The following is a 12,637-nucleotide window of genomic DNA, read 5'->3' as shown; positions in this document are numbered from 1 at the left end:
GGAAAGAGAGCAAAAATTTAGTAGCAGTCAAAATTGCGGGTATTAAAATCCTTTGTTACTATCTATGTCCATTGAAAGAGCCTTCAGTCTAAGACACGGTAGTTATGAATATATTTCCCCATCCCTCCCACTCCCTCTCACAGTGGGAAATCTAATAATTTAGGATTAAATTATAAAGTGCAAGATACTAGTTGGCCTAACAGATACTTTTCTCAAAAGAAAGAAACTGGCATGTAATATATAAAATGTAATTTAGGAATACCTTGAGAAGACGGATTTTGAATTAGAATTATCCATGCATATGAAAACAAACAAAAGTGTTTGGATCCACCAAGCTTCCTGGTATCAAAAGGGATACTGTTTTAAAAAAAAAAAAAAAATTCCATGATTTTGAGCTACTTTTCTTGCCTACACAAGGTAACATGAACCATATGTGGCTTCTTACTCATTTCTTCACTCAGGTTACCTACATCACAGGCAGTAGGGGGAAGGTTGAGGAGGAGTATACTGTCATAAAGTCAGTAATCTTCCTTGCATATATGCACATGGAGACTGAGTAGATCTTTGACTTTACCTTCCCCAGCACAGTTGAGATAAGACATGAGGAATTAGTGTAACATCCTCTGATCCTCATGTTTCAGGTAGTGCATAGGGCCAACCAGGAATAGGTGTACATGGTCCCTGCCTCAAGGAGCTCACAATTTAAATACACACTTCCCCTCTCCCTTTCGGTAACAGGAAAAAATAGCTTCCTCCAGGCCCACCACCCAAACCTGTTGTTCTAAGGTACTTGGCCTTGAATAGATGATGGCTGAGCAATAGCAGCTCGCCTCTGGTTTAGCAGACATGGTAATCCAGCCCAGTGGTGAAGCAGAGGAATCCCACAATGTTTTCATAGAGACTTTCATAATATCAAGCAGAATTCAGAAGCTGTATTCACTGTCGTATCGCCCACAATCCCTCGTGCCTATTCAACTAGATTTGCTTGCTCCATTTCCATCTGAGACCATCTCTAGTCCCACTTCTGTGGCTGGACTCTACTGAACTGAAACACTTGCCTAAGTCTAATAGTGTCTTTCTAGCCACAACTTAGAAGCAGTGTTCCTTTCTCATCCTGATCCATCCATCACCTGCCTCTAATATCAATGACTGTGTCCTCCTCCATGAAAGTTTGTCCTCTCATGGCTTCCATGATGCTGTCTCCTCCTGGTTCTTCTCGCTCTCTAATCCTGCTTCTAAATTGCTTAGGAGTATTGTGGTCAGTTTCTAAAAGAGTGATTCAGTTGAGCAGTAAAAAGACTTAAAGAAAATGCGTGGTAAATTGCACCAATCATACAATATAATTTTTTTTTGCAATATGTGCTTTCAGTATTTTGTCTTTAAAGTATGTTTTTACCTCCATTCAACTTCAGAATAATATCACAAATGTTAAATATTGAACTTCTTTGGATTAAGTTCAGAGGGAAAGCAAGTAAGCTTCTCTTTGTTATATCTATTGTGATTTGTATCACATTTGGACTAATATAAACTTCTTGTTAATCTGAACATTTCATAATCCTTCCATTATCCAGCCTCCTTGACAGCATAACATGTTAAGAATTCAGGTCAGAATGAGAACAGAATTTGTTTCCAGTCTCAGATACAGTAATACAAACTTCCTTTTGTCAGCCAAATAAACAGTATTATAAGTACCTTGCCTACAGTCGGATTTGGAATTACTTCTCCGTGGGTCCTGGTGCCTCAGGGTTCTGTCACTTTTTTCTTCTGCTCTAAAGATACTTCATCTCCATTTGTATAAACTATAGGCAGCATTTAAAAAATAATTTTGATTCCAGTATAGTAAAGTGTGATTATTGGCTAATATAATGTAATATTAATATATCGTGATACTTCTCTTTAGTGCAATCACTGAGGCACCTGCAGATTAAGGTACTCAAAGGTTTTGTATATCACATTTGCCTTAAGAATATTGTGTGCAGAATTTCTTAAGGGTATATACTCTTTGTGTATATATACTGAAGTTGGTTAAAGAGGTCTTAAATAATTTAATAGAGTATATATTTCTCATTTTTGTTTCTAATATTATAAAAAAATTTCAAGCGTTTTAACTTAAAGGTTCGTTCTTTTTGTACTTGCTAGTTGGCCTCTGTCACTGTAAGTATTTGATGTGGTTAATGCAAAAAGCATCAAGTGATGGCAGCCCTTCATGCTATTTGGCCATTGTGGGCATTGTCAAACTCTTGCAATGAGATGATACAAAACTTTTGGAGTTGTAAAGGATTAAAAAGATGAATACATTTTACTGTTATATTTTAGTACTGGCATAAGTTTAAGTTTTCTGTATTCATAGAATACTTTTTTCTAAAATGTATTTAAGTCTGGGGAGGTTACAGATTTGTATCCAAAGCTGAAACTGCATAAAGTTGAAAGAATTTAAACGTTCAGTGCTGTGGTCTGGTTCCAGCCCTTCTTACAGCAGAGCCTGAAGACGGGAGACTGAGGTAGAAACTGCAATAACTAGCGAACTTTTTAAAACACAATCTGCAATAAGTGTATCCGTTGTCATGGGCCTCCTTGAAACAGTTAAAAAAAATCACCAAATAAACAAATGACCCATCAAATAATCCCCAAAACAGCATGAATATAACATAAATTATTCAAACTCTACTCTTGTGTGCATTCTTTGTTTCTGATTACCTTCAGTTTTGTTTTGTTACTGTACTCTTGGGGGAGTGGCACATCAAGGGACAGCAGAGCATGTGGTCCTTCCTAGGTGAGGAGGAAGAATCCTTGTCTGGCAGCAACTCAGAAATTCAAAAGTAATTTTATCCAGCAACATCAGTAATGGAAGGAGAGCTCTTCTAGCAGTTATTAGATGTGCTTTAATATACTGAGCTTTATACCTGTTACTATTTCAGGGACCTTGCCTGCTTGTGCTAATCCACTAGGTAAATAGATCATGATGGCATGTAACAATAAGACATACAACCTGCATGCTAAGAGAAATGTTATTTAAGAGTAAATAAAGGTGTTCTACCTAAATGTAAATATTTAACATTTTGTATGTGGTGTGTTCCAAAAGAAATGTGAGAATAGCAGGATCTCATCTGCCACATACCATTTTTTATTCTGATCTGCATTAAGAAATGTGTGCATCTGTAATAAACGAGAACAAACACTGTGTTAACCTGTTTGAAGAGAAGCTGCCACTGTAACTACATGCCCGCCTAACCAGCGAGGACAGGTTTGACTTGGCAATAGGGAACTATGCAGCTGTATTGTCTCCTCCTTTCTGTTTTCTCAAGCATGGTCTCCTATTCCTACCCTACCCTTTGACTGCCTTATAATGTGTTTCAGAATCTAGTGAATCTCTAGTCCTTGTTTCTCTCCTTGATTGGCACTGGGCCGCCACCTACTCATCTCCCTAGCAAAGTATCCTGGAACCTCTCCCAAGCCAGCAGTCACACTGAGTCTTCTGTCATCTGTCCTGTTTCCCCTGTGGTTGATATTGGCTGAGATAGTTCAGTGCCACAATCTTTCTGTTGGCCACATTGGGAATTATGAAGACCTTTTCCCCTGACAGCTTTGGATGGTATCATGTTGCTATTTTGTTGTTTTAAAATTTGCATTGAAGGTTTGTTTATACTGCAACAGTTACAAGAATCTAGAATTGGTACTAGTCTGTAGGGCCTGGCTGGCAACCTGGCAGCCCAAGTAGTGGGGTTTCTAAACAAGGGTGAGGCACAAGCACTAACTGGAGGCCTTGGAATGGGCAGAGCATTAATCTGTGCCCTTTGACCTCTGAGTAGGTTAAAAAATAGCAGGGGAATTTGCAGAGCCAAATTCCTTATTGCTGGACAAGTGCAGAATTCTTAACTTCCCTTTTAGTGGCTTCACTGTGCATGCTCCTTTACTAGGTAGGATATCCTTGATTGTTTGGGGTTGATCCAACTCCTGTTGATTTTAATTGGTACTTTTAAATAAAGGCCAAATCCAACAAGAAGCACATTTTTGTCTGGCATCTTTTTTTCATGTGCACAGTTGCAATCAGTAAGTTTCCACTGCAAAATAAACAGTTTAATTTTGATAAGGAGGTATTCATTGCATAAAGACAATAATATATATTGCTCAGTCAGGTGCTTGAGGCAAAGAACTGTGCATAACTGAACTGTATGAATATCAATAACAAAATAAATAGAATAGGAAAACGATCTACATAAAATCATTTATATTAATTTAAAGAGATGTAATAAAAAACTGAAAAGGTGAAGGTACATTTGAAGTTTGCAACTTGGAATTCACTGTTTCAGCTTGATGGGGAACTTCAAATGTTCACAAGTCCATTTCCTGTTTGTAAAACTATTGTGCAACAATTCCAAAATGATATATACATACAGATCTATTAAAATATTACTGTACATTATTGATAGAAAATAACCTTAGACAAGGTCTTACAACACTGAAAAGCTTTTTATTTAGTTTCTGCATAATGTATTCTGTCTCTGAGAGGATTAATGAGAAATGTGAAATTGTAATCTCTTTGGTTTTTTTGATCATTTTTCATAATTTAACTTCATCTCATGATTTATGCTACCCGCAGATGAGAAATTATTTATGAAGAGCAGGAATTATGTAATATATGTATGTAAGCATTAAAATCCACCCAAAGGCATTTTTGCTCTTCCTTTTTTTTTTTTTTTTTTTAACCTTGATCTACCTCTTTCTAGATGCTGTATGTTCGGCTTGTTTGTGGTAATATATGACAAACTTTAAAATACTGATTTCATTTACAATGAAGTTCCTAATTAAACTGATTTGTATCTAGTTTAAGAGTGAGAATACGCAGCACTTAATCTAACACAATTTGCATGAATAATTTCATACAGTAATCTGTTTTGAACAAATTTTTTCAGACTGCTTCCACTAAACCAGCAGCTGCTACTTTATCTTCAGCGTCTGCGGATCTTGATCTATTCACTGAGCAAACAACAAAATCAGAAGAGTCAGCAAAGAAACAACTCTCTAAAGACTCAATTTTATCACTGTATGGCACAGGGACCATGCAACAACAAAATGCTCCAGGTAATTTTCAGATTTGTTTCTAAATTGATCATATTCTTGAGTACTGTTTAGATTATAGTCATCATAATCTCCTGTCAACACAGAATGAAGCACATTTATCCTAAATTATGCATATTCAAACAAACTAGATTTTTGTTTTTACCACTTTCACAACTGAAGAGCAAAAATAAATGAAGCACTGAGACCAAAAGGATTCAGACTGATTTTTATTTATTTGAAGTTACAGCTGTTCACAGATTATAAACTATCACATACACGATTTACTGAAAGTCCTCATTTTAGGATTTGATTAAATTTTTGTTGAGTGAACATTCATTGCTGCAGGTGTGAGACAAGAGTCCTTAGCATGTGAACAGCAGATTGCCCAAATCATTTTCAGGAATCACATTTTGATTTTAGTTAAACTGGTAGGTATCCAGTGATTTCTAGTGCTATGACTGAAATGGCACTGATACAAATTGGAACAATTCTGGCCCAAGGCTGCTTCGCTCTGAGAATTTGTTCCCGTTGGCAGTTCAGCTGTGTTGTTCATAGGTCCAGTTCTGCAACTGAACCATTCTACCTAAACATGAGTGCAGTCTTTCTAGGTACCGGTTTTGTATTAAACTGAACAAGTGTGGACAAATTCAGTTCCATAGATTTTATCCTCTAAAACTGGCACTTAATTCTTCAAATGTTAGGGAAAAGAATCAGCGAGCATTCTTATTATTTCTTAATACTTCTTTTCATTTTCTGCTCTACCCAAATGCAGGTATGTTCATAGGATCATCGTCTATGCCATTTACCACACAACCATCATCTCATTTTCAAGGTTTTTCAGCCATGGGTGTACCTGTGCCTGCAGCTTCTGGAATGATGGGAAATATGATGGGACAACCGGTGCCTGTCATTGGACAGAACACAAGCATGATGGTGGGAATGGGAGTTCCAAATGGTTTCACTGGCACTGCACAAACTGGGGTGATGGGACTTCCTCAGAACGTTGCTGCACCCCCAGGTGGAATGGTGGGGCAAATGGTTACTCAACAAAATAAATATGGCATGCCACAAACTCAGCAAGCTCAATGGAATCTCTCTCAGGTAAGGATACATTTTTTCCTTTTAACTAGGGCAAAAAAACACTGTTCCAAAAATGAAGTAATTTGTTTTCGATATATTGTGTGTTTAAGGTACACTAGGAAAGCTGCAGCTGTAGCTCCCCATGGCAGTGCAGAATTCAGTGTGCATTCATTGTATTTTTGCTGGTTCTCAAGTGAGTTTTACAGCCAGCATTTAAGCTCCATAGTGCTGCAGTGACTGCAATATAGATACCCTGTTACAACAAAGGGCACAGTTTGGCCTTGCTGAAAGTGACTGTTTGCTCTGTCCTTTCTAGGAGATGATTTAAAGTGAGCTTTTGCCCTGAGTCTGCTACAGATGAATGGTGTATTCTAACTACATAATCTGTAGTGTTGTGTTTAAAAAAAAAAAAAAAAAAAAAAAAATTAACCATGTATGAAGAGTGCTGTAGCATTAATAAGATATCTGAAGTAGCATGTCTTTTAACCTTTAGTTCAAATGAAATGAATGACCTGTTCTATGAAATCAAGATAATTTGGTATTTAAACCCATACAATATTTTCTAATATCAGTGTTTGAATTAAATACAGCTCTAATTTTGCATATATAAACTAGAAGCTATATAGGACATTTACTAGAGTAAAATTCTACAGCTTTAAGAGCCAAGGTGAAGTATTAACAATAATTGTTAAATGAAATGCCACAAATGATTTTCAGCCAAATCCTTTGTACTTCAACTCTGTTAGGCTCATCTGCTGTCATGGCTTGTCCAACTCCCATTTGTTATTCAAAATCGTCATTTCTCCAAGTGGCATTTTGTTCTAGAACACTTTGCATTAATGCAGATTTACTTTGAATACATGCCACAATTACTTTTGTTATTTTAACACCAAAATATTTTGGTAGGAGAAGGCTATTTTTTTTCTTGTATTGAGTCCTGAAAATTACTCTAAATTAACTTATACTCTTGGAGGATAAGTTACATTGTACCTCCTACCTAAACCAAATATATTTACACTAGGTTTAAATGAGGGGCAATAACTGGGTGCCTCCTCTAATTAGTTGACTTTTATTGTAAAGCATTCCATTCTAATTTGAAAGAAATGTTAACATTTCTTGATCAGCTTTTGTATTTATTAACCAACAGTAATGCTCAAGACTGCATGTCTTAACTCATCTCAATCCAAATGTTATGCATCAGTTTCTTTAATACTGGATTTCTAGTACTCTTGAGCAAGGTCTTGAGTATTTCAGCTTTCACATACTAAGACATCTAACTCTTGATTGCTAATCTGTGTACACTATCAACAGTTATAAATGTGCTTTAGCATACTGTATGATATACAGACATAGAACATTTGACACTTTTTTTTTCTTCTTAGCTATCACAAAACAAAGCTATCCAACAACTTCTGTCTAACTTGGGAGAGAGCTTTTATTTTATATAAAACATACAGGTCCTGAGATTTTTTCAGTTTTCTATTAATTCAATTTATATAAATGTTTGTGCAGATTGGTGTGTACCACAAAATCTGTGCATCTTTTCATTTTTTTAAAAAAATATCCTGCTCCTAGAAAAGCTTATACTTTGGAAAAATACATATTTTAAGAGAAGTGTTCTCAATTTACATTTTAGAAAACAGTACAGAAGTAACACTGATCTCCTATTCTTCCCCCCCCCCCCCCCCCCCCCCCCCCCCCCCCCTAAAATTAATTTTCTTAGTTGGGTTTGTTAGTCAGAATGCATTACTACCTCCAGCTATTGAAAACTGTGCTCCAACACCAGAACTAACTACAGTCTGTATGCATTTTACAGATGAATCAACAAATGGCTGGCATGAATCTCAGTAGCTCCAGCACTATGATGGGCTTTGGTCAGCCCCCAAATACAGTGGCAGGATGGAATGGAAGCTCCTCGGGTCAGACACTCAGCACACAACTGTGGAAATGAAAGTTGCAATAGAAGGTTCATCTAGAAGAGCCACCTGACATTCCTTGCTTAAATGCATTTGGTTTCCCTGTTCTCTCCATGTACATATTCTTTTTCTTTTCCCCCCAGTTGTTCAGATTAAGAAGTTACCTAACTGACCGTGTTGTGGTCTCTATTGATTTAAATTTGATGTAGTGAAAAGCAGATTGAGAATACATTTATATATCATTGGCAGCTTTTTCATGTTACAGTACATATGATTTCATAAACCATATCTCTAAGAAGCTGCTTAGCCAATTGCATATTCAATTTTTTTCTCAAAATCCTAGGTCAGATGTTTCATATAAGGGACGTAGCTATCATGTTAGTAATATCTTTACAAATATAAACCCTGCCCCTCCAAAATTACCCAGTAATCCTGTAGAAGGTACTGTATGAACAAATGTTTAATCATATAAATAGAATGTAAATGTATCACTGAACAATGTTTTCTAGTGTACCAAACAAATTTTGTTTCATAATTCATTTCACTGTGATGTTATTATGGCGTGCTTAACAGGGAACATGGTTAGTGAAGAAAGATAAACCTGGATGTTGCTGTAGTTCTACAAATTTTTAGTTTATTATTTTTTAAAAATGAGTATTTGATCCATTTGAGTTTCCTGTGACAAAATATGCAATTTGGCTCCTTACGTGTATACACAGTGCTAATATATAAAGAATTTATTGCACAGTATGCATACAGGGTAACTTAACACGTATGGAAACATTTGTCCTTGCAGATATATCCAGGTTTATGGCAGTAATTGTGTTTACATTTTATGGTGCCTCGTATTGATAAAATGTTATTTCCCTATATTAAAAAGATAAATCCACAGATCATTGTGCGTGTGTTCATTTCTCTATTGTATGATCTACTTGACTATTTTTCCCTCAAAAAAGCTGCTTTATACAAAAAAAAAAATCAAATTGGAAGGTGCATTACAGCACTGTTTTAGTGATCAACATTTTGTAGTCCAAAGCAAGTTATAATTGCCATCGTTTAAGTGGGATAAATTCAAGAAAATATATAAAAATGTTCCTCAGCAGCCATGTTTCAGCCTTCTGTTTTTGGGGTTAGTTTCCATGGAGGGGGTTAAAAATATCTCAAAACAAAAATGTGGATATCAATTTAATGAACTGGGAGAAAGTTGAGGAATGCATGCAAAACAAGCTAGAACAAAGCACATATGGCTTGTACCGTCTGATGTATGTATTGGGTTATCTGACAACTGTTTTGCCTGCACAGAAGTCCATCAGATGACTGGTAAAAGATGTTGCACAGTAGATTGTACAGTGCTTGAATGTAATTGGCTGAACTCGGACATCTTCGGTCACATCCATTTTCTGAGGTATGTTCATATAGTTACATCTCCAGATCATACCTCAATATTAACCGTGTCCAGATGATATTTTGGCTCGTTAGCTAGATTTACCTTTTCTGTTCGAGTGTGCCATACAAGAACCTACAAAACAGCAGTTTCATTAGTACAGTATTAGGCAATCTACAGAGACAGTAGTAGAAGCTCAGCAGTAATAGTGGAATAGTACCTTTGTGCAGTTGTTTGCTTTTGGTTCCAGCTCCTCCACTGTTGTTATCTGTTTGAGAAAATCTGATTCTTGCATACCTGGTTGAGACCCACGGCGTTTGAATACAGCTTTAGGGTGTGAGAGAATCACTTGAAGACTCACAGCAAATCCTTTGTAAAACAAGTTTTTAAAATAAACTGTTAATTATTTTAAAATAATAAACATATAAAAAGTTCTCTTAACTTAAATTGTTTTAAATTATTAAATGTTAATATACAATGTAACATTTAATATTAAATAGAGAAGATTTAAAAAAAATACAGCAAATTTTCTCTCATTCTTTATACACACCAATAGTTATTTTTAGCTAATATGAAGTGTTTGCATTTACATATGCTATAAATACTTCCAGGTTAATGGTACAGGTGAGAGAACAGCAATATTAGACTACAAAAAAGTTTCTTTTCAGACTTAGCTAATACAGTAATTAGAATCTCAAGCTGGATGGCAGACACTTTTTCTATTATAAATTATGTAATTTTTAATGGTTTAATGTATTGAAATAATTTTTTTAGCAAAGCAAGCTTGGTTTTCTATGTCCAATATTATGACATATATAAAATAATAGCAAACTGATAAATGTAATATCTAAGATGGTGAAAATCCTGTCAGGGGGTGCTGTGGGGTGACCCACAATATTTGCAGTGTTAGGTATGGAAATATGATTAGATGTGCAAACATGATAGGAATCCATAGCATTAAAAACACCCTGCCCTGCTGTGGTCTTTTTGAGTTCTTTACAATGGAAGAGTTGTTCTGTTATTTTCCTGTAGTTAAACAAAAAACTGGCATTTTCAAAGTGCGCTTTGAGTCTGTCCAGGTGCCCCCACTCAAAAAAAGGTTGAGGACCACTGCTCTGAGGTCTAGCTAGTACCATATACACTTGGAATATGAACTGCTTAGTTTTTCCAAAGTACTATTTAAAATGAGGCTAGCACACCTCTAGAGAGGAACTGCAGGTACTGACCGATTCCTGTTACCTGACCTGCCTCAATAAATGCTTTCTCATAGGCAATTCTCAGTGATGCCTAGTGCCACCCGTTTGTAAAAGGAGTGACTGACTGCCACACTTTGACACCTGGCAAGAGCTAAGTAATGCTGAAAACATCAGTATTTTTATTCCTCTTTCCACAAAGAAATGGTATTTTGCTTTACTGGTGTATGCAAGCCTCATTTTCTACTAGATTAACACTGTCAGGCTATTTTCTTGAAACTGTCAATTCTGAATGAGCTCGAATATCTTGTCCTTTTAATGCAACAGCCTCTTTAGATACAGATAACAACAACAACAAAGGAAACTGTTCATGTTACATGGAAAGCAGAGTATTTTGATGTTATTTCTAACTTACATGTGCTTGAATTAGACCTGAAAATAGCAATTTGCTCCTTTAGCAAAACACTGCAAAGCATCAGTAAGGAAGATCTAAAAACAAGAGAGCCAGTCAAACTACTCTACTTTTCTGTGGCTTGTATGGAGATATGTGGCCTACATTTGTCTTCAAAAATAGTAACATACTTCAGGTCCTTTCCATATGCATGTTCTTCCCCCAGTGCTCCTGCATCTTCATACTTTATATTCATTCCCTAGGTTATTTAGGGACAAAGGCTTTTCTCTCATCTTTTTACAGGGTCCTAATTTAATCGGTGTCTGAATCATTAAACTTTTTGATCATCTGATTTTATATTGTTAGTTCACTGGCAGGGACTGCTTGATCAGTGCGAGACAGACTTCCTTACTCCTAGTCACAAAGCTGAAGAGCATAAATAGTTCTTATTCTCACTAATATTGACACACTTGAAGAAGAATTCTGGTAACTGAAGTAGCAATCTTTAGGTGCCATCAAAACCAGCTTTATTTCAACATCTTTATTCAACAGCATTTTGTTTGCTCCCAAGACTTATTTCCCCTAAACCACTGTCCTCGTGTCAAAGTTTGCTGAAGTCAATGCATCTCTAAGTGTGAACCTCATCACTTGCATCCTCTTTCATAAAAGACAGACTACGGTCCTTCCCTCAGTCTTAGACTAGTTTAGACCAGTGGTTCTCAACCTTTTTTTACTCATTTGTAAACACTGATGGCCATTCCCAACTCACTGTCCCCAGCCCCCCCAGTGTGGGATGGTGGGGAATGGACATGGGGGGACCTCAAGCAGCTCCTTGCAGGCTGGCAGAGTGCCAGCTTGAAAGGAAAAAGCCCCCATTTCCTTTTTTTTTTTTTCTTCTTTCAAAGAGTCCATTTTAAAAATTTGTTCACAACCCTCATTTTCTTGCAATGTTGTGACCCACAGGTTGAGAATCACTGGTTTAGACCACCACTATCAAGGTCCCTTCCTGTTCTTCTTAAACAGAGGGAGAGGAGGAAAAGGCAGTTCCTCACCAGCTGACTTACCTTGGCTACCCTTCGGCTGGCCTGTCCCAGCCCATTCCTCTCAGTTCCCAAGCCCAGAGGGTTGGCAAGGTAGGGACAGGTAATTTCAGCTACAGCTTCCTGTGTGCTCAACAGGGGAATAAAGCAGTCCACTGCAACTTCCTGCCAGGTGGGAGAATCGGGGGACAGAAGGAAAAAGAAAGAGGCAACCTGGGCATAAGCTTCCCCCCTGCCACCATCTGGCTGTCCTCAGGAGGCTAGAGTGGTTAGGAAAAGCACTCTTCTGAAGTGTCTGGAAAACAGCATTTGAGCTCTTCTTCAAGGTTCTTTTTGCCTCTGTGATTTCACTCACTTCCCTTCGCTGCTAAGTAAATGTCAGCCCGTCTAATCAATCTAACTTGCATGCACTTAATCTGAGCCAATGAACTCATTCTCCCCGTTCATCTGCTTCGGTGATGAGAAACCCGTGTTTTAGCATCTCCTTGGCAGTGGCAGTGTTCTGGTAAAGCTCTTAATGGCAAGAAAAGCAAATCTACCATCTCAAGCAGAGACTCTTCTAAATACTGAAT

General features: G+C 37.0%; 2 protein-coding genes across 2 annotated transcripts in view; one reads left to right on the top strand and one right to left on the bottom strand.

Annotated features, from left to right (window-relative positions):
• SMAP1 (small ArfGAP 1) overlaps positions 1-8,948 on the top strand; it is a 177,408-nt gene extending 168,460 nt beyond the window's left edge. Inside the window, exons 9-11 of the mRNA XM_006016647.1 lie at positions 4,914-5,082; positions 5,834-6,162; positions 7,958-8,948. Of these exons, the coding sequence (XP_006016709.1) occupies positions 4,914-5,082; positions 5,834-6,162; positions 7,958-8,092 (633 nt within the window). The 3' untranslated portion in view covers positions 8,093-8,948. The remainder of the gene's footprint in view (positions 1-4,913; positions 5,083-5,833; positions 6,163-7,957) is intronic.
• Positions 8,949-9,042: 94 nt separating this feature from the next.
• The window catches only part of B3GAT2 (beta-1,3-glucuronyltransferase 2), a 20,710-nt gene continuing 17,115 nt past the window's right edge, over positions 9,043-12,637 (bottom strand). Inside the window, exons 2-3 of the mRNA XM_006016635.3 lie at positions 9,662-9,810; positions 9,043-9,576 (exon numbers count right to left, since the gene is read on the bottom strand). Of these exons, the coding sequence (XP_006016697.1) occupies positions 9,490-9,576; positions 9,662-9,810 (236 nt within the window). The 3' untranslated portion in view covers positions 9,043-9,489. The remainder of the gene's footprint in view (positions 9,577-9,661; positions 9,811-12,637) is intronic.

This window comes from Alligator sinensis, unplaced genomic scaffold (assembly GCF_000455745.1).
Source record: "Alligator sinensis unplaced genomic scaffold, ASM45574v1 scaffold499_1, whole genome shotgun sequence".
NCBI lineage: Eukaryota > Metazoa > Chordata > Crocodylia > Alligatoridae > Alligator > Alligator sinensis.
The sequence above is the reverse complement of the archived record's forward strand: the minus strand, read 5'-3'. Positions and strand labels throughout refer to the sequence as shown.